Source organism: Elephantulus edwardii, unplaced genomic scaffold, assembly GCF_000299155.1.
Source record: "Elephantulus edwardii isolate Elephantulus edwardi_28Jun2011 unplaced genomic scaffold, EleEdw1.0 scaffold00153, whole genome shotgun sequence".
Taxonomy (NCBI): Eukaryota; Metazoa; Chordata; class Mammalia; order Macroscelidea; family Macroscelididae; genus Elephantulus; species Elephantulus edwardii.
In genome coordinates, this window is record NW_006399903.1 from 1937525 (window position 1) to 1959946 (window position 22422).

Here is a 22422-nt window from a genome sequence, read left to right on the forward strand (position 1 = left end):
GTCAATGAAAACCTTATGTTTCACAATACACCATTACTGTTCACCTTGCTCGCTTTGGGCACATCATCAGGAAGGATCAACAGCCGGAGGATATTCCGTCCAGCAAAGTAGAAGGTCAACAAGAGAAAGGAGAATCTTGATCAATTGAACGGAGACAACAGCCCCAGTAATGGACTCAAACATGCCAGTAATAGCATGATACCAGCCAAGACTAAGTAAAATTTTATTTTTTTTGTTCATGACTTGGAATTGATTTAATGGCACCTAGCTAGGTAGCTAGCTATCAATCTATAATAAATGATTTATGAAATGTATTCTATTTTTTTTTAATTTTTAAAAATTTTTAATTTCTTAGTGGTTTCAAAGTTGTACTGTAAACCCAAAGTCATGTGATTTGAATCACTAGTTGATCTGTGGGAGAAAGATGGGCAATTTCCTTTTTTTGGGGGGGTAATGAATTTTAATGAAACTTTACAGAGACTTGGGGTTTCCAGTCATTCATTGTTGCACTTTTCTCCCTGCCTACCCCGACCCCACCAATCACTCTTCTCCTTGAAAAGTCAAAGAAAACCTCTTTAGTTGTGATGCAATCCCTCTGCCAAGTCCATTCCACTGTGCAGCCTTTATTTTGGACTCCTATCATGAAACATATTCTAGTTATTCATATAGTTTATACACACACTTCAAAATGACAATGTCAATTGCTGATTACACAGCAATAGCTGAATGGCTGAATTGGCTTTGAGCTGGAGTTTTCTATTGTTTTTAAATCATTGGCCGTTCAGTGCACAAAGACATTGGTTATCATTAGGCACTGCTGAGTCTATTTCTTTTTGTAAAAAATCCATGATAAATCTAGGTGTCAGAGTAGATCTGCCTTATAGAGTTTTCTGGGCTGTAATTTTTTTTTAATTTTACTATTTTTGTGTGAGTGTAACGTCAAATCAGATCTGACTGGTACAGGAGGAGACTGTCCCTCCTTCCCCGGCAGAGCATCTGATGGATTCGAACCGTGCACCTCTGAGGTTGTAGTTGCAGCTCCTTACCACTAGGCCACCAGAGCTCCCCGGCTATAATCTTTTAAACAATGGGCTTGAGCATGTTGGAGATAATGCGGACGGTGAAGAGTAGACGAGTTTCAGATCTGTTTGTGCCCATGAGTCATAGTCGACTCAATGACACATGAGAGCAAGAATCTTTACAGGAGCAGATTACCAGCTCTTTCCCTGAGGATCTACAGGGCTGGTTCAAACTGCCAACTTTCCAGTTAGTAGCCAAGTACTTAACCATTGTACCATCAGTGTCCCTTGCAAACACATTTAACAAAGTCCAAATGTGCAGTTGGATTACAATCCAAATAAATTGTGGGGAAAAAAATTAATTAGCATTAGCTTTCTCTGCATATAAAATTTTCCATTTTAGTTTTACAGCCAACAGTTTTAATTACCCATTTAGAACAAAATGTTTTGTATAAATATTAGTCATTTGGGGAAAAAAACTGTCCCCAGCTGTTGTACACGAATACAGACATATTCCATTTTATTAAAATTCACTTTAGGCCTTTCACAGACACTGAAGTTTTACAGACTGAAGGACTGTGACAACTCCATGTTGTGCAAGTCTATGAGTGTCACTTTCCTGACAGGCTGTGCTCAGTCTGTGTTTCTGGGTCACACTTTGGTAATTCTCAAACTATTTCAAACTTCTTTCATGATAGCAATGAGCATTTAATAAACTACAACACAGTGTAAACATCACTTTTGTATGCGCTCAAAGTCAAATTCATTGCCATCAAGCTGGAACTGACTCACAGCTGACTCTTTAGTAGGCTTTCAAAGGCTGTAAATCACATAGGAGGAGCGTGTCCATCCTGCAGAGAAATTGGTGGATTCAAACTGCTTGCTTTTGAGTTGGCAGCACAACTCTTACACACTAGGCTACAAGAGCTCACATTTTATTTTGAGCATATATAATCAGGAAATTAGTGTTAAGTGTTCTAGATGGTGGTAATACATGAGAGCTCACTTTCCTTTTTTTCTGTTTTCTGTCATCTTTTTTTTTTAAAAAATAATTAATTTTAATGAAAAATTTACAGAGACTTAGGGTTTCCAATCATTTGTTGTTGCACTTTTCTCCCTGCCCACACCCTCCCCACTTCTTCTTGAAATGTAAAAAACAACAACAACAAAAAAACAGCAAACCCTCTTTCATTGTTATGCAGTCCCTCCCCACAAGTCCACTCTACTATGCAGCCTTCATTCTGGACTCCTGTCATGACAATAATACCCAATTATATATTCCTTTTAAACAGTTCTGTCCCTCATCTATTTCAATGAAGTATACATCATTTCTCTCCTCCTTCTCTGTCTTCCCTCAGTCTCATTTTACAACAGTGGCCCTATGCAATATTTATCCTTTTGTGATTGAGATATCTCACTCAACATAATGTCCTCCAGGGTCACCCATTTTGAATAATATTTCATGATTTTACTGTTTTTCAGTGCAACATAGTATTCCATTGTGTGAATATACCAGAGTTCTCTATCCATTTGTTTGTTGATGGGCACTTGGGTCGTTTCCAACTCTTTGGTATTATGAACAAAGCCACAATAAACATGGGTGTGCATGAGAGCTCACTTTTATATACATGTTGTTGTTGTTATGTACCACTGAGTCGCCTGCAACTCATAGTGACCCTATGCACAACAGCCCTAAACCCTACTCTATCTCTTGCCAATCTTGCTATCTCTGACACATCCACTCCCAGTTCCTCAGTGACAAAATCAACCCATCTCATCAAGGGTCTTCCCCTCCTGTGCCATCCTTCCACCCTCCCAAGCATGTATTAGGAAACAATAAAACCTCATGTGACTTCCTTTATTGTGATATTTGTTATTCCAATTGTCTAGAGCCAATCCAGGAATATCTCCCAGGTGTGTCCATAGAAGTCCGTGCCTCACCATCTGACGTCACGTAGTAGTCAAACATGGTGTCTTCTGCACCTGCCAGTGTTGGCAGATCCAAGGTGAGTGAGTCCTGGGAGCGTAGCCAGTGCTCCACTCTGCGCCTGCCCTCCAGTTCCAGCACAGCTCCGATGCTCCACATCAGAGAGAAGACGTACAATCGTCCCAAGTGTTCAGAAGTGACCTCCCCACCTTGTTCCTGAAGACAGGAGAAAAACCCATGTTTTACTTACCTGATTCTCAAACTGAAACTTGTTTGGGGCGTTTCAATGAAAACTGTTGGTCTCTCCCCATGCAGAGTAAAGAAAAGTGAAGAAAGCAAAGGTGGAAGGAACCAATCCAAAGGACTAATGCACCAGGTAAACGCCAACATCAGTGGTTCCCAATGAGAACTAAAGAACGAGATCGTGCATGGCTACCATTGCTGACCACTCTGAACGGAATCACAGCAGGAGATCTTAGATGAAAGAGTAGGAAAATGTGGAACAAAACTATAGAAATACCAGGACTGACATGGAGGTTCAGAGGAACCTAAGAAAAGAGATAAATTATGTATACTGCATTGAAACAGATGAAGGAGAGAACTGTTTAAAAGGAATATAGGAGTAGGCATTATTTTTATGACAAGATTACAGAAAAAGAAATGCACAGTAAAGTGGACTGTGGACTTGGGGGGGGGTATTGTATAACAATGAAGGAATTTTTTTTTCTTTTCAAAGAGAAAAACAAACTGGGGAAGGGTGGGCAGGGAGGAAAATGTTCAACAACGAATGAATGTGGAAAAATCAAATGGATAGAATATGCTGTAAAAAAAACATTTACATTGCACTAAAAAAATCATTAATTAAAGAAAAAAAATACCAGGACTACTGGTCTGGGAAAGACTGGTAGAATCAGAGCCCACATGACTATGATGGCCTTTAGACAGTTCTCAAGCCTGGAAGTGAACTCATTCTTAGGGTGGAGTCGAATTGTTCCATAAGGATTCTGATGCTGTGATCTATCAATAAATTGCCAGGTCTTATTTCTACAGGCACCACTAGTTTGAATGTCTAACCTTGGAGTTAGTTGTCCAGGGTTTCATCATTTGCATCATATTTGGATTCTTTATGAGACGCAAAAATGAAAATATTTTAAAAAATGTTCACTCTAAAATGGAAAGAAAGATATTCCATGTTCATGGATAGAAAACTCAGTATGATGAAAATAACAATCCTACCAAAAACAATCTACAAGTTCAACACAATTTCAATGCAAATACCAATATCATTTTTCAAGAGGCTAGAAAATACATTTCCAATTTTATTTGGAAAGTAAAGAGACTTTGAATAAGCAAAGGGCTTCTGAAAAAGAGAAAGTCAGAGGAAACACACTCCCTTGTCACAAAATCTCCTTCACAGCCATGATAATCCAAACAGCATGGCATTGCTGCAATGTCAGGTGTATACATCAATGCAATAGAAACGAGAACCCAGAAACCAAACCATCTACTTACACTCAGTTGACATTTCACAAGGAAACAAAATGCATTACATGTGGAAACAGCAACCTTTGTAACAAATGGTACTGGTAAACTGGAGATCTACCTGCAGAAAACTTACATAAGATCTATGTTTCACATCATACACAAAATCCAACTCAAGGTGGATCAGGGACCTAGGTCTAAAAGATCATTAAAGAAAAAAAATAGAAATAAACTTAGAATCCTTAGTCTCTGACAGAGCTTTGGTGGTCTAATGGCAAGAAGCTGAACTGCAATCTCAAAGGCATGCAGTTCGAATCCACTAGCTACTCTGTGGGAGAATGATGGGCAATCTCCTCCTGTGCAAATAACTGCCGCTGAAAACCTGCCAGGTGATCAGGTATGGGTTTGTTCCAACTCAATGGTACACAAGAGTCTATGAAATGAATAGTCTTTCAAACATAGTAAAAAATATACAACCAGGAGAGGATAAAACAACAAATGAGATCTCCTAAAAATCAAATTCTTGTGTCATAAAAATATTACAAAACTGTGAAATAAATAGCCCATAGACTAGGAAAAACATTTGGCAATGACATATCTGACAAGGGAACCATTACTAAAAATTACAGAATACTACAGTGCCTCAAAATGAAAAAGTCCAATAACTCAAATACAAAATGTACAGAAGATATGAAAAGATACTTCACCAAGGAGGATGCTCAGATGTCCAACACACATAGGAGGAAACGCTTGAAATCACTAGCTGCAAATCAAATCAACAATGAGATCCCACACCAGCAGCAATAGCAAAGTTAGCAACCACAAAACAGGACAACAAACAATAAATGCTGCCAAGGATGAAGAGGGATTGGAACTCTCATGTATTGCTGGTGGTAATGTAAAATGGTACTATCACTATGAAAGGCAGTTTGACATTTCATCAAAAAGGTAAAAATAGAAATCCCTTTTGACACTCTATGCTACTATTGGGAATAAACCCCTAAAAAATTAGAGCTGCAACTCAAACATATGTTTACTGCAACATTATTCACAATAGCAAGAAGATGGAAACAACCCAAATGCCCATCAACAAATGAATGGATAAAGAAATCGTGGTACAGTCACACAATGGAATATTATACAGCAAGAAAAAATTTGAACTCATAAAACACTACTCAAGATGGATGAGTCTAGAGAATATTATGCTGAGTGAAATAATTCAGTCATAAAAAGATAAATACTGTATAAAACTGATACTGTAAAAATAGAAAGGGGTTGGGGTCTTACAGGGAAAGGAGCAGAAATAAAATGTACAGATGATGAAGAGAGATCAACATGGAAATAAGGACGAAAGTACAATACAGGTATTGCAATCAACAACTTGAAATGGGACATGTTTAACTGTACAATGAGGGAGGGGAGTGGAAGAAGGGAAAAGGATAAAGAAATAGGAAGGAGAAAAATACTAGGGTAGCAGAGATTTATAGACAGATGTATGGGATAAAGGAATAGGTGAGGTACATTGAGGATTTGATGAGATGTTGTGATAAAGGGCACTGATCAATTTTAATTGACATTATAGGCCATAGGGTACATGAATGGTTGAATGAAATGAATTTTTTTAAAAGGATACATGGGGGGGGAAATGCTATAAATATTCACCATAGCTGTTACAGAATAAAAATTGTACTGTCTGCATAGCATGGCTCAGTTCATAAGAGAGACAAGTTAACTAATTTACCTTTGGAGGGATCAAGCCTTGGAGCATAGTAATGCTTTGCATGATGACAAAGGCTTCAAGCATCTCTGTCTTGTAGTCCAGATTCTGAATGCTGAAGCGATACAGGTGTGGGAAGGACTCCGCGTACAGCTGACGGAGTATCTCGGCTTCTTGAGTTGAGCGTTTTTTAAGAAAACCCTGTTAGTTCACAGAATAGTGCATTAATAAAAGAGCAGATAGTGGCCACTTGGGGACAATTTTTAAAAAGGAAGTATTTACAGTATACTCTAATGATGGCCAATATTTAAAAATATTAAAATATTGAAGATGGGAGAGATTTGAGTTGTCAATCTCTTCATTTTACTTGAATCCGTTAACACTCATGGCAGCAACAGTCAAGAAATCAAAAGCCGTGTTGCATTGTGAAATCTGCTGTTAAGGAACTCTTTAAAGTTCTAAAAAGCAAACACCCATCCTTTTGTCAAATCCTCCTTTTTTTTTTCATAATATTGAATATCCCATGGGCTGCCCAAAGAACAAATAAATTTGTCTTGGAGGAAGTACAACCAAAGTGCTCCCTACAGGCAAGGATGGTGAAACTTGGTCTCACATTCTCTGGGTACGTTGTAGGAGGGAAGTCCTTGGAAAAAAGACATCATGCTGGTAAAGGTGGAGAGTCAGAAAGAGAGAAAGATCTTCAACAAAATGGGCTGGCCCGTGTCTACAACAGTAGGCTTGTGGGGTAGGGTGTTAATCATAAGGTTGCACAATCCGATGGGTGGGTGGGGTGAAGGAAATGGAAAGGATCTTTCAGGAAAAACAAGGTATTCAAACTTTGTAAATAAATCAGAATAAAATTTAAAAACCAAACGAAAACAGTAGGCTTGAGCATGACAGAGATTATGAGGCTAGAGCATGATAGGATAAGGCTCAGTTATATTGTTCATAGGGTTCTTACACATTCTAGTCAACTCCTCAATGGCACCTAGCAACATTTTCAATCTTTTCATAGGTGTTTGAAAGCTTGACCACGAATAAGGAAGCTCAAAGAAGAATTAATGCCTTTGAATTGTGGTGTTGTCAAAGAGTATTGACTACACCATGGACTTCCAAAACAACGAACACATCTATCTTGTAGGACGTACAACCAGGATGCTCCTTAGAGGCAAGGAGGATGAGACTTCATGTCTTTGGGTGTGCTGTTAGAACGAGTGAGTCCCTAGGAATAGTACATATGCTTAGGAAAGCAGAATGTCAAGAAAAAAGAAAAAAGGAAGACCTTCAACAAGATGGATTTACACAGGGACTGCAGCAACAGACTTAAGTGTACCAGAGATTTTGAGCATAAAGCAAGATCAGACAGAATTTCCTTCTGCTGTCCTTGGTATTATTATGAATTAGAACTGACTCAACAGTACCTAGTCATAGCAATGTTTTACTGCATGTATGACATGCCAGGTCTAGATACATACATGCTTATGCATTACCTGATCTAATTCTCAAATATGTTCTTATATTAGTCTCAATTTACAGATTGGGAAACCGTAGCCAAGAAGTTGAAGTAACCCACCCAGGCCCCCACAGCTGGTAGTTTAGCAGGGCCAGAGTCCAAGCACAATGTCTGATATAAGAATCCATAATACTCTAACACCACAACTCAAAGGCAACAATTGTCTCTCTGTCATCCCTAGTCATTGTCCAGATTGCTAACGCATAGCAGCTCCTGACTGCTGGTACAAAGGGTGTTGATTGTGGATCCAAGCAAGATAAAATCATTGATAATTTCAGTCTTTAATCCATCCATACACCCATCCATCTATCCAGTTACAACACTGAAGATGCATTAAGTGTAAAGTCAATACAGTTTTCACTTTAGAGGAGAAGCAATTATGTCAGCTTCCCTGACGAGCACGGATGTCAGTTTGAAGACTAAGGTCTTCAGGATCTGAGAGCTGGAAAATGAATAATGATGAAAAAGAATTATTGATGCCTCTGAGCCATGGTGCCACAGAAGAGTACTGATTAGCTCATGGGCTGCCAAAGGAACAAAGAGATAAGTCTTGGAGATAGGGTAGCCAGAGTGTCCCTTAAAGGCAAAGATGATAAAGTTGCTGTCTCATACTTTGGACATGTTGACATGAGGCTATTCCTTGGAAAGGGATATCACACTTGGAAAGATGGAAGGTTGGTGTAAGAAAGAAAGACTCTGAATGAAATGGATTGATACAGTGACTGCAGCAATGGACTCAACTGTGCCAGCGACAATGAGAAAAATAAAATGAGGAGTCACATCTGAAAATTATTTGGCTGGGAAGTATTAGCCTAAAGTTGGCTATTTTTAGCCATTATCTTGGCCCCTTCTGATCTCCAGCTATTTTAACGACAGACACATGGTCTTGCAAATCATCAACAGCTGTGGCAGTAGGAGAAGAGAAAGAATGCTTCCCACACTGAGGAGCAAGACTTGAGGAGAGCAAGCCTCAAAGAGAGCAAGACTCGGGGTGGCAAGACTTGAGGGAGATTGGAGCGAAACCCTGGTGATGGTGGTGGAGAGATGGGCACTGCTGTGGAGAAACCACAGTAAAAGTGTGATCTGAAGCTTCTTGCATTTGTGCTGGCCACAGTCAAAGGCCGTGCTGTTCTTGCCCATGCTTGGAGGAGAATCTGACTTATTACTGCTTTGAGACAAACCTTGCTGGATGATTGAGGAAACCAGAGGCTTCTTGAACTTGTATTGTTGAACTAAAATCAAAGCCTGAAGGAATTGAGGAACTGTGCCTTGGAATCTGGGCTAAAACCTCGATTTACATGTGGTGATATTGTCTCCCCACTCTTGAACTTACTTCCCTAATAAACTCCACTCTTGGTACCACAACTGTGAGTCTGTGACTCAACAATGAATAAATGAACCTCTTGCTGCTGGTGTGGTTCTAGAGGTACTAAGGGGCTGGGCTATTAGGCATTTTTTTCCTCTACTTTCTGCTCTGAGCAGTGAGGGGCTGTGTTATTCTCACTCCCTCTGGCCCTTTCAGAGAAATTCTCACAGACCTGTGCCCACATGTCTCATTTTGTGCTCTTTAGACTGTTGATTTTTAAATGAAAAACAGAGAATGAAAGACACAAATGCATACCTAGATTTTTTTTTCCCAATAGGAAACAAACATTTGCCGCAACTGTTTTCTTTTCCCCTAATATCAGTTAATGAATGATTTGGAAAAGTGTTAGCAAATACTCAAGAAAACAAAGCTCTTAATTCTACATGGAAGCCAATATTCCGCAAGTGTATGTCATTCATAGAAATACATCACTTAACTCACACATTTTCCTAAGGTGAGGAAAGTTCTCTTAGATTATAAGATTGGCTTAATTCTTTATCTCAATATTCCAAGGAACACTCAGACTCTGAAGCAAAAGACATTCTGTTCTAGTAAGAGGAAGAACAGAAGTAATGTAAAATTGGTGTTGAATTATTCATTAATTCCTGGAGTTATCATAATTCCACAGTGACACAGGACCTTAAAACAGCACATAGTACTTTAAAGTTGAAGAAACCACAGGTCCTGGGCCATCACCCAGCTTGGCTCACGCAGCTGACAGATCCTCATCAATACAACACCTCAACAGCCTGGCCCTCTACTAATGCTTGCAAAGCTACTTCCCACTACCCTAATTATTTGCTATCAGCTCCTCTAGGAGTCTTTCTTCTTCCTTGACATTATAAAGAAGAAACTATATCACATAAAGGCATGTGTTAAAAAAAATAAAAATAAAAACATTTCACCACTTGTCTGTCAAACTGGTAGCCTGCATGTTGCTATAATGCTAAAACCTCTGCCAAGGGTTTTCAAATACTAGCATCGCCACCCGTGTTGGACAGGGTTCACTGGAGCTTCTACACTAAGTCACATTAGAAAGAAGAACCTGGTGATCTATTTCTGAAAGAATTTACCAGTAAATGCATTATGGGCAACTGCAGAGCATCTGATATCCTTCCAGAAGATGAGTTCCTCAGGTCGGAAGGCACTCAGGGTAGAACTGGAGGAGAGCTGGCTCCTCCAAGTAGAGTCGGCTATGAGAGCCTGGATGGAGTGAAGAGTTTGGCACATTCGTTTACTGATGTGGCATGACTTAAAATGAGTATAAGCTGCTGTAAACAACCACGAGTGTTTGGAACATGAAATGTGTTGATGGTAGTACTGTTGGGTCAGTTCCCATGCACAATAGCAACCCTATGCATGAGAACAAAACCCTGACCGTCCTCACAATCACATCCACCCTGTGCCATCCTCATGATCTGAAGAGACGAAAAGTCCGTTGCTCCTGTCACCATGTAATCCATCTCATTTTCAGGACCTTCTTTTCTGTTTACCCTCTCGTTTTCAAAGCACAATGACCTTTTGCAAGGACTTGCCCCTCCTGGTAACATGTCCAAAGTATGTGAGATGAATTCTCATCATCCTTGTTTCATTTCAAAGGAGAATTCTGACTGTAATTCTTCCAAGACAGATTGCTTACCCTTTTTCTCAGTCCACAGTGTATTCAAAACTCTTCACCAACAGCCAATTAAAAGGCATTTAAATTATTATTACTATTATTCACAAATTGAATTCATCAGATCAAAATCTTATACAACTGAAAACAAAAACTTCACCAATTATGTTAAAAGAACTCTCCAAATTGTTTACTAGCAGGCATTCAATTTTATAGAATAACATTTATTTCTTTTTTTAGCATTTATTTCTTTATTAAAATAGCCAAATATGCAGTTGTTGTTGTTGTTGTGTGTCATCAAGTCACCTGTGACTCACTGCGACTGCAACTACATTTAATTATAACCTAATTATAGTCAAGATACTCTGGAATATATTAGCGGCAGCCAAATAATAGAACATGAATCAAAGCAATCTTATGTGAAATATTAGAATTAAAGCAATATTATAAAAAATTATTTCCACAAACAAACTCAAGATGAAAATAATTACTATTACACTTTTAAACATTTCTTATATATGATTTTTAAATACAGTTTCAAGTTAATATTCTAAAGTGGTTGTTCTCACATTTCAGGTGAATGAGTATCTCTTAAAAATATCCTGAATCCCCAAGGTGAGAGAAGTTAATGCTAAGTTTTTAATTCTCAGACACAATTTGGAAAGATGACTGATTCATATGCTCTTGACAGCTGCTCCACAACCTGTAGATTGGTAAGTTCTAGAAAAGCACTGAGCACTAAAGAAACCCCTAAGAGGCAAGCAGGACCTGCACAGCACATTCTAGGCTCTTCCTTAAACATTAACACACAGGGTGAAGTATAAAGTAGGTCTTCAGAAAAGCTACTGAATGACTGCGGAAAGATTGTTTTAAGTTATACATAAGAAAAATTCCCATCATACCTCAAGAATAGGACTCCAGTCTAGGATAGAAGAGCTCATGAAAACCATTCCATTTCTTGAGACGGTAGCGGGCGAGGCATTGTCAATGTTATGAGGCTCAAAAATGATCTTGCAGTTTGGAGCCATAGGGATCCGGTCACCATTGGCAAGGGTTAGAGTTTTGTTGTCATCCAAAACAGAATTGAGATTTTCTATCCAGATGGCATCCACTGGACCATCCAGAACAATCCAGATATGTTCCCCTAGGACACCCACCAAAGCAAAAAAAACATTATCTGTGTCTTGAAGAAAGGTTATTAGTAAAGATTATTACATTACAAATTTTCATTTAGATCATTGTTATTATTTTTAATTCAATTGTTTATCTAAATGATTATTTATCATCTAGGACTTTTCAAGTTCTCTACAGAGCAGACAGGCTCATAATCAAAAAGTTACATGTTCCTCAAATGAGTAATTATGTATTGAGCACATTTTAGGTGCAACACTTTTCTAGGGTATCAGTGGATAGAGAAACAAGTATTCACCATCATAGAGTGTGTATTTGGAAGAAGAGAGATTAAATTTTAAAAGTACATAAAAATGTAGAGTTGTGATTTAAATGCATTCAGAAGACAGATGGAGCCATACAGAAAAAAAACCACGGAATGAAGTCCTGTTTGCAGATGCTAGGTGTGAGGTGTTCAACTGACAGCTAAGTAGTGTTACTGGAGCTCTGGGGAGAGGGCAGTACTGGAGAGAAAAATACACGAGTCATCACTTCCCACATGGTTTTGAAAACCATGGTAATGGGTATGTTTCCCCATAGAGGTTTCCCCAAGAGGTCTGAGCAGCCTGGTAATAAGAAGTTATATTGCAATCTCAAAGGCATGCACTTCAAATTCACCAGCTGCTCCATGGGAGAAGAATGAACAGTCCCCTCCTGTGTGATTTCTTGCCTCTGAAAACCCACTGGAAGGTCAGCTATGGTTACAATGTGAATCAATGGCACACAACAGGTCAGCTATGGGTGTAGTGTGAATCAATGGCACACAACAGCTCAGCTACGGATGTGGTGTGAATCAAAGGCACACAACAGCACTGGGCAGAGGGAGTTTCCTTTAATACCTCCCCTATCTCTTGAGTTCTCAACAAAGCAGGTGAAGTAGAATAAAAAAAAAAACAAAAAAAAAACAAACAACAAAACCCAAAAAGGCTAGCAGGATGAAGTGTCCCCAAAGGCAGGCGAAGAAAAATTCTAGAGAGGAGAGTGATCAGTTCTGTTAGAAGATGCTCAGAGTGGGATTAAACTGAAAACTGACACTTGTATCCAACGAGCTAGCACCACAGGACCCCTATGTCATACTGAAGTGTGTCCTCCTAAAATATGCATATGTAATAATGTACTGTTGAAGCTGTGTAATGGTTTCCCAGGATCAGCTTAATCAAATAGTTGTAAAAGTATTAAGTGTGGAATGCTCACCAACCAACATATTAACAAGAGTAATTGGAAGGAGGAAGTACTAAGGGTGGGATCCAACACCCTTTAATCCCAACAGAGCCTTAAATCTATGTAAGGGAGTGTTCCCACATGTGGCATCTCACTCCTTTTCTCTCACTGAAAAGGGGAGAAAAGAGAGTAAGGAGGACTTATGTACCAGCAACAAAGAATTGCCCCAGTGGAGTGTGTCTTAAGTTTCTGTGCAAGAAAGTTCCTTGACACCAGGGAAAGCCAAGACACATGAGGATCTCCAGGAAAATAAGGACTTCTCCCAGAACTGACAAAGAGTAGCTGGCACCCTCAATTTGGCGAAGAGATTGAAATTGTTCACGGGTCTCTATAGGTCGTCTAAAACTCTACAGCACTTAAAAACAACAACATGTAACAATTATGTTGGCACATAACTGCATGTAGTCCCCAATTTACCACAAACTTGAGTTATATAGAACCCCACATGTTGTTTTTGTTGTTGTTTTGTACTGTCAAGTCTAAACTGACCCAAAGCTGACCCTCCAGTGGGTTTTCAGAGGCAGTTAACTACATGGGAGGACTGTCCATTCTTCCTCTGCGGAGGAGCTGGTGGATTTGAACCGTATGCTTTCAGAATTACAAAGCAGCTTGAGTTTAGTGTTTGTTTTGCTTGTGTTTTGTTTGTTTGTTCGGGTTTGGGGGAGAGTTTTGTATATCTAGTGCTCTAGTGGGAAATAAGTTGCACTGCCAAGCCAAGTGGAAGAGGTTCAAATCCACCCGTTACTCTGAAGGAGAAAAGATGCTTAATCTCCTCCTGTGTGATTTACAGCCTTTGAAAAACCAATGGAAGGTCAGCTGTGAATCAGTCCTGAATGGACAGCAATGTGAATGTGTTTAATTGTTAGTAATATGTTCTACTACAACTTAGCATGTAATTTGATGTTATCATCATTCCCAAATGTTTGAAGATCAGATTTATAAAGAGATTGGTATTAAAGGTAAATGGATTTATGATTAAGTCACTGAAATACAACCCTCTTCTAATTGAGGACTGTCTACATTTCAAATAAAATGTTTTGAAAACTTAATCAATGATGCATTCAAGTCAAATTCTCATCACCAGAGTTACATATTGAAAGGAAAGTTTGTGTTCTTTGAAGTATCATTTGGTGATTGAGCATGTATTTATACAAGTTTACTGAAACAAATTAGAAACATTTTCTTTCTTCCCAATAAAACAACAAAAAACGACAACTCTGTACAATATCAGTGCACTTTGGAAATGCAGCATTTCCATTTCTCCTCTGGCATCTGCTGTCAGGTTGATCAGATGTATACTTTAAGTGAAGGCTTCAAAGGTACCAAAACACTAAGAATGTGTAAAAATACACTCTTGCTAAAAGGGTTGGCTGAGGAAGAAGCTCAAGTATTGTTTGTCCTGTGTTATTCTTCTCCCAGCAAGTGTTCACTGCCCTTTCTACTTCACCTGAGAATACAATGAAGCGGTGAGGGGCTGATACCACCACCTTCATCTGTGTTTATATTCTGTCAATACTGCATTCAACTTGGAAAGTTCAATGTTAAAGAATCTCTACAGACTGAAGCACTAGCTCTTAGCAAAGCTGTTTAAAGGACAAACAAATCTAAACAAAGCAGTTTTTTAGTTCAACATATAGTTTTCTGATACATACATTCTTCCCCACGCCTAAAGAAATGTATTTTCTCTTGTGATTTTAAATCTGTCTTTTAAAAAAATGTTGTGTTTCAATTAGGGAAAAAATATTTTCAATATTCAGTGAAAATAGTTATGGTAAACACATCCTATTGCATTCTCCCTAACAGCTTTGTTCAACTATTTTCTCTAAGGTACCACAGGAACAAAGCAAGATGATTCAACAAGAAGAGTTCTCTATGTAACCCATCAAGGAAACTGGAGACATTAAATACACTAATTAGTAATTTCACTAGTTCAAAATCACAAATATGATACTAACACTTTAATCTTGGCTAAGATATTATATAAGGAGAGCAGAGTTATTCAAGCAATTCCATATGGTCACAGACTATTTTGTTCAGAAGGAAATGCCAAGAGTAAACCTTGCGATCCGTCATCTACCTTTCTTAGCTCTCAGTGTTTTCCTCCAAAGCGTGGAAAATATTCCATCTGTCCAGTCGTTTGTGGTCACATCGAGTCGACCAAACATCTGTGGGGCCGTAATTGCTTTGGGATTCATCCTCATTTCCCGGTGTGGTTTTCCACAATCTAGAGTAAATAAATCCAAATTTAGACATCTAAGATGTGAAGGGAACCCTCATTAGGCAACATGGCGCTAATCTGCAGGACGCTGTCAGCAGCTGCTCCAAATATGAAATAGGTAAAGTTCCAATGAAAAGATGAGTCTTCTGCATCCCAAACTCTCATAATCAGCCTCATTTCCCTTTATTGACTAAAGCACCTCTCCCTTCTCTAAAAGAAAATTTCACATCGCCAAGGAGCAGAAAAGGACAGCATGCTAGAATTAATGAAGAAATTAATGTAGTCTGGGAGTTCTTTAAACCTCCTAATTAAAAAATCTCTGGGTTTAGGGAGCTCTGGTGGCCTAGCAGCAAGAAGCTGCACTGCAATCCCAGGGTTCATGGTTCGAATCCACAATCTTCTCCTTTACCAGTCAGAACTGATTTGATAATACACACAAACAAAATAATAAATTTAAAAAAATCTTTGGGTTTATGAAATATCTGATTAAATACTGTGTCTGAATATCACCTGGGAAATGTTATATTCTACTCCGTTTTCAGCTTTGACTTGAGATGTGCACATGCGTGCTTCTCTTGGAAAACATCATTTAAACTCAAGTTGCATAAATCTAAGACTTTGCTTTGTGGTCAACCTCAGAGAATATATTTGAAATTTCAGATCTTTAAACTACACCTAAAGGCTAAGATTTTGTACATTAAAAAACTGTGGTCAGTGAGCTGAAAGGAACACATTAAGATTTGAAATGCAAAAATCACCAAAATAAACGTTAAAATAGTATCAACTACATGAGATGTGCAAGTAGAGTCATGCATACATAGCAAGCAACTGAGAAAGACAGGCATGAAAACCCATGTAGAAAATGAAAACCGTTTTCTTTTCAGAAACCATAAGAACAATTGGTAATTATTCTAAATCTTTTCTGATGCTGAAGCTCAACACAGCCCTCACACATCAGCATTTGTAAAGCATGTCTCTGCAACGCTTTGTCAACTCGTTTTAACCTAATCACAGTTTGCAAAAGGTCAATGAAATGATAAAATGTGTGGCATTCTTATAGGTGAAAACTAGATTTGATGTGCTGCTCATAAAATGAAATTGACTAAAAAAATGTTTAGTTGTTGTTAGGTGCCATCAAGTCGAGTACGACTCCTCACACTTCAGTCACAGTGTCAGTCCACCCGGTTGAGGGTCTTCCTCTCCTTCGCTGACCCTCCACCCTTCCCAGCATTGTGTCCTTCTCCAAGGAGCAGCCCCTCCTAGTAACATGTTCAAAATATGTGCGGTGAAGCATACCAGTAGGGAGAATTTTCTAATTTCATTTAAAATAATATAACATTTTTATAGGAGTGCTCAAAAGAATAATTTGGACTTTTACAGGGTTGCTAAACTCTTTCCTCTTCTGTCCCTGGACATTTTTTGGGTCTATTTTTGTCATGTTGATCTTTGGGAAGAAAACCATCCAACTGCCCTAGGGTTTGGTGGTGGTCTTCATGACCCTTAGAAGTCCTTTCTCCATCCCCTACTCTCGTCTCAAAGAGAACTTGTCATAATGGCTTCCTATAGTTTACAGATTAAAACCTAGCTATTTAGTTCTCATGGACTACAAATATTCTACAGCTATAAAGCTTGGGTGAAACCACTGACCTAAAGTAATTTTTAAACCTTAAGTCAAAAATATCTCCTGAAGTCTTCTCAAAACCAAATAGTTTATCAGATATGACATGGCCAAATATTTCTTTTCCAGTCTGTGGGTTTCCTTTTTACCCTATTGGAGAAGCTTATTCTATGTGTATAGAAATTTGATTCTTAGAAGATCCCATTCATCTGTTTTATAATCTCCTGGTTGTAGGCTTTTCCTCATACTGTACAGACTGTTAATACTGTGGATTAGGGCTTCTCCAGTTCTTCCTAGCTTTCCTCTGATGAATTTTATAGTCATTGGTTTTACTCCAAGGCACCATGAATTGGTATCTGTGTATTGTGAGGTGTGGGTCTTGCTTAAGTTTTCTGCAGCGGGTTTTCCAACTTTGCCAACAACATTTGTTAAAGAGGCTGTCATTGCCCCACATAACTGATTTCGTCTTCTTGTCAAAGATCAGTTGACCATATGTATATGAGCAGATTCCTGGGTTCTTAATTCTGTTCCACTGATCTATGTGTCTGTTGCTGTCTTGACCCACCACAACTGTGTAGTAGGATTTGAGATCAGGGAATGTGATGCCTCCTACCTAGATTCTTTTACAGTAGTGCTTTGCTTATTCAGGGTCTCTATCCATTCCAGATAAGAATATCTCATATCTAAAATTTTTAGACTACTCCAACACCTCAAAAAGGAAAAGGTAAACAACCCAATCACAAAATAGCAGCAGATATGAATAGACACTTCACCAAAAAAGATATTCAGATGGCCAAGAAACAATGAAGAAAGGTTGAAATCCCTAGCTATCCGAGAGATATAAATAAAAATAATTGTGAGATATCATCTCAGCCCAGTAAAGTTTAGCACAGTTCAACAGGACAGCAAACAATAAATGCTGATGAGTTTGTAGAATGATTTGAACTCTTATTCACAGTTGGTGGGAATGTAAAATGGTACAACCACTATGGAAGGCAGACTGATGCTTTCTCAAAATGTTGGAACTACAAATGTCATTTAACTCAGAATTCCACTACTGGGAATATATCTTAAAGACAACAGAGCCACAACTCAAACAGATGCACGCGCATGCCGTGTTTATTGCTGCATTATTCACAACAGCAAAGGGATGGAAAAAATCCAAGTGCCCATCAACAAGTGAATGAATATAAAAACTATGGTACATTTAGACAACAGAATATAATGCAGCACTGAAAAACAATGAACTTATAAAATATTACCCAACACGGGTGAACCTGGAAAATATTATTCTGAGTGAAATATCTCAGTCACAAAGGGACAAATACTGCATAACACTATTGTTATAATATAGGACTGACATGGGGGTTTAGGGACAACACAGGAAGAGTGCATCAATACTGAACATTGCACTGAAACAGATGAAAGGAAGGACTGTCTGAAAGGAATACATGATTAGGCATTATATGTACGGCAACAATCTGGAAGAAGAGGTGTATCGGAAAGTGGACTTGGGAAGGGGGGAGGAAAGAGGAGGGAGGATAATGTGCAACAATGAATTTTAATTTTTTTTTAAAAAAAAGCTCTTCCCCCCCTTCAAAAAAACCCACCGTCTCAAATAATTTCTCTTAATTTGCTAAGGATCTTTGATGGTCTCGCGTGTATAGAGCTGTGCTGCCAACCCAAAGTTGGACAGTTTGAATCTATCTACCGCTGATGGGAGAAGGCTGGGCAGTCTCCTCCCATGTGATGTACAGTCTCTGAAAACCTGCTGTAAGGTCAGCTATAAATTGGTTATGGCTCCACAGCAATGACTGTCACTATTCTGTTGCTGTTACTGTTTTAAAAAATCTTCCTTGAACATTGCACTCTTTGAATCTCCATCTCCATGGAGTCAAAGTGACAACGGTAACTCAAAAGATTGCATAGGAATCGTAGGGGGCAACGAGTATCAAGGAGGAGAAGCCACTTTCAAAAGGAGGAAGAGGAACGTTGCACAACTCAAAAAAAAGTATAATCAATGGCACGAAATCACTCAAATACAAGATTTTTGATCGATACACATTTTGCTCATATATTCTAAACAACAAGTAAAGTACAAGATGCATAACATTTCTTTAAACCTAGATATCGAGCATGACAAAGCAGCCCTTCATGCCACAGCTACTGGCTTCATCTGAATTCCTCCTAAAATTCCTTAAGTTCAAGGGCATGGTTTTCACCCTTGCTTTTCTGTTTCTTGTACAGAACTTTTGTCTATAGGGCATATTTATTCTCACTTACTTTGGGCATATTTTCAGGAAGAACCAAGCCTTGGAAAGAGACTGTTTTCAAGTTGGAAAAGGTAGAGGGTCAGTAAAAGAGAGGAAGAGTCCCAACACAATAGACCACCACAGTAACCACCAAAATGGGCTTGAGCATGACAGACATTGTCGCAGAACAGGGCAAAGTTCAGATCTGTCATTCACAGGATCAGAGCTGACTTGGTAGCACCAAATAACAGCAGTACAGAACCTGTACTTGTACCCAAAGACACCAGAGTCAAAGGGAGTCCTCAACTGACAAACACAGAGTCAAAGGGAGTCCTCAACTGACAAACACAGAGTCAAAGGGAGTCCTCAACTGGAACATCATGCTGATCTCAGGAATGTGGCACTGGGATACCAATAGCATCAGCTACATCTTCATGTAGAGCTCTGGTGGCTTAGTGGTAAGGAACTACACTGCCAACCAAAAGGTACATGGTTCAAATTCAGCAGCTGTTCCACGGGCAGTCTACTCCCACAGGATTTACTGCCTCTGCATACCTCCTGAAGAGTCAGCCATAGGTGTGAAGATACACATAGCATCAACGTCATCTCCATAGCCAACCTCATCTCACCACTGTGATTTCACCTACAAGTTACAATGCTGCCAAGTTAAACACCTTGCCCCAGCTATAGGAGGCTTTTTCCTGACTTTCCTCCCTACGTGCCCATCCTTTTCTTCCTTTTGGGAATGTTTTATTCCTCTACTATTCATCTCTTTGTTCACATATTTAATTTGCTTGGCTCCACAGTCAACACTCTCGGCACCAGTAGCCAGGAAATTAAAAGGCGTATTGCCATGGGAAAATCTGCTGTTAGGGACCTCTCCAAAGTAATGAAGAGCAATAGTGTCGCTCTGGAGACTAAGGTGCATCTGATACAGGTTATGGTCTCTGCAACCACTTGTTAGGCATTAGAGAGTTGAACAATGACTAAGGAGCATAGAAGGAGAATTGATGCCTTTGAGCTGTGGTGCTGGAGAAGAGTATTAAGGGTACCATGGACTGCTAGGAAAACAAACGGATTCATCCTGTCAAAGGTTAAGCTGGGTGGCTCCTTAGAGGCAAGGATTCTAAGGCTCCATCTAACATACTTTGAACATGTTGTAAGGAGGGACAGGTCCTTGGAGAGGGACATCATGCTTGGGAGGGTGGAAGGACAGCACAGGACGGGAAAGCCCTCTATGAGGTGGATTGATTCAGTGACTGGGGTAATCAGGATGGGTGTGTCAGAGGCAGTGAGGTTGGCACAGGACAAAGCAGAGTTTAGGGCTGTTGTACATAGGGTCACTATGAGTTGCAAGCAACTCAACGGCACATAACAACAACAACATTCATCCCTTAAGGCTCAGCAGAAGTGTCATTTCCTCTTTCATTACTTTCAGTAGCGTCTATGCTGCTTTGCCTAAGGCTCAAATTTACAGAGTGGAATTGTACTCATAGAGTTGCCTATAAGGGCTTCCTTTGCCTCTATACACAACATAACTGACAAATCCTTCCTTACAGCAACCCTGTATTGAATTCTTCTAATTATCATCTCTCCATGTCTATCTCTCCCTATATCGCAAACTCCTTGAAGATAAGGCCACGTGTTCCTTATTTGTTATTCTACTTCTATTACAGAATCTGGTGCAGCATGTTCCCAAAGACACTTGACCAACAGAGACACAAGAAATTCAGGAAGAAGTATTTCTATACTTATTCAACCCAACTGCTCAACTGCCTGCCAAGTATGTTGTCTAATTAAAGCTCTCAGCAAGAAACAAGATCTGGCTTAAGGTATATTAAAAGTCAAGGCTAGGTTAATAAATAGCAAGCATTCTAATAATTAATTCACCTTTGCAAGAAACTCCACCAAAGTCAGTGATGCCACGTGTATTACATAATTTAGACTTACTATCTATAATGAATGGATAACTGTTTAATATTTAGTACCCATTTGGTTCAAGTCACAATACCAGGTGCATCTATGGTTTATTGCTAACAAAATGCAGCTTTATAATTGCAACCCAAAAAAATCAAGCATAACTTGAGAAGGAAAATTCTGTAAAGTTTATAAAAATTCTACAACAAAATCTTACTAACACATGTGAACATCACATGGTAAATCTGCAGGTGTGAGTCCTCAGTTGTGGTGGAGGAAGGTGCTGGCTGAGAGCGCAGCCCCATCTCAGTCTGAAGGGTCCATGGATAGAATTCACTTTGTCATATAACTGAGCAAAGTGCAACAAAATCCAACATGTATAGGACTGTAAACAAGCAATCTCAAACAAATACTACCTCAATAACAGTGAACTGCTATTTCATGAGCTGGTAGGAAGCCCAGCCAAGGACCTTTTCTCTGTGGGATCTTGCCTAACACATTCCAAGAAACACCCCCGTCCCCACCCAAAAAAATCTATGGAACTCAACTATGCCATGGCTAAGGGTTATCAATACCACTAGGAAGATAATCATCAATATTTGATTCAAATCAGAGAATGTAATAGTCATCAGGAACACAGCAGTGCTCATGAATATTACTGTAAGACTTCAAGATATTTAAAAACTAAATGCCAAAACTGAGGAGAATTTGATGCATTTGCTGCAGAAGGTCAAGGACTGCAGCATTCAATATGGATTGAAGCTCAGCATCAAGAAAACAAAGATTCTCATTATTGGGCCAATTGGCAGCATCGTGATAGATGGACAAGAGATTGCGATCGTTAACACTTCAGCCTACTTGGCTCCATAATCAACACTCTCAATACCAGCAGCCAAGAAATGAAAAGATGCATTGCATTGGAAAATCTGCTGTCAGAGACTCCTCTAGAGTACTGGAGAGCAACAATGTCAGTCTAGAGACTAAGGTGTGCCTGATCCAAGCCATGGTCTTTGCAGTTACTTGCTATTCATCAGAGAGTTGGACAATGACTAAGGATGATAGAAGAAGAATTGATGCCTTTGAGCTGTGGTGCTGTAGAAGAGTATTGAACATATCATAGTTTGTTGTTGTTGTTGTTATGTGCTATCGAGTCACTTGCGACTCATAGCGACCCTATGTACAACAGCCCTAAACTCTGCTCTGTCCTGTGCCAATTAGCACCAAATAACAGCAGTACAGAACCTGTACTTGTACCCAAAGACACCAGAGTCAAAGGGAGTCCTCAACTGATGAACACAGAGTCAAAGGGAGTCCTCAACTGACAAACACAGAGTCAAAGGGAGTCCTCAACTGGAACATCATGCTGATCTCAGGAATGTGGCACTGG

General features: G+C 39.2%; 1 protein-coding gene across 1 annotated transcript in view; it reads right to left on the reverse strand.

The window, feature by feature from the left end:
• Positions 1–22422, reverse strand: part of DNAH5 (dynein, axonemal, heavy chain 5) — a 382826-nt gene that overhangs the window by 192670 nt on the left and 167734 nt on the right. Inside the window, exons 42-45 of the mRNA XM_006895016.1 lie at positions 15108–15254; positions 11542–11783; positions 6170–6346; positions 2961–3162 (exon numbers count right to left, since the gene is read on the reverse strand). Of these exons, the coding sequence (XP_006895078.1) occupies positions 2961–3162; positions 6170–6346; positions 11542–11783; positions 15108–15254 (768 nt within the window). The remainder of the gene's footprint in view (positions 1–2960; positions 3163–6169; positions 6347–11541; positions 11784–15107; positions 15255–22422) is intronic.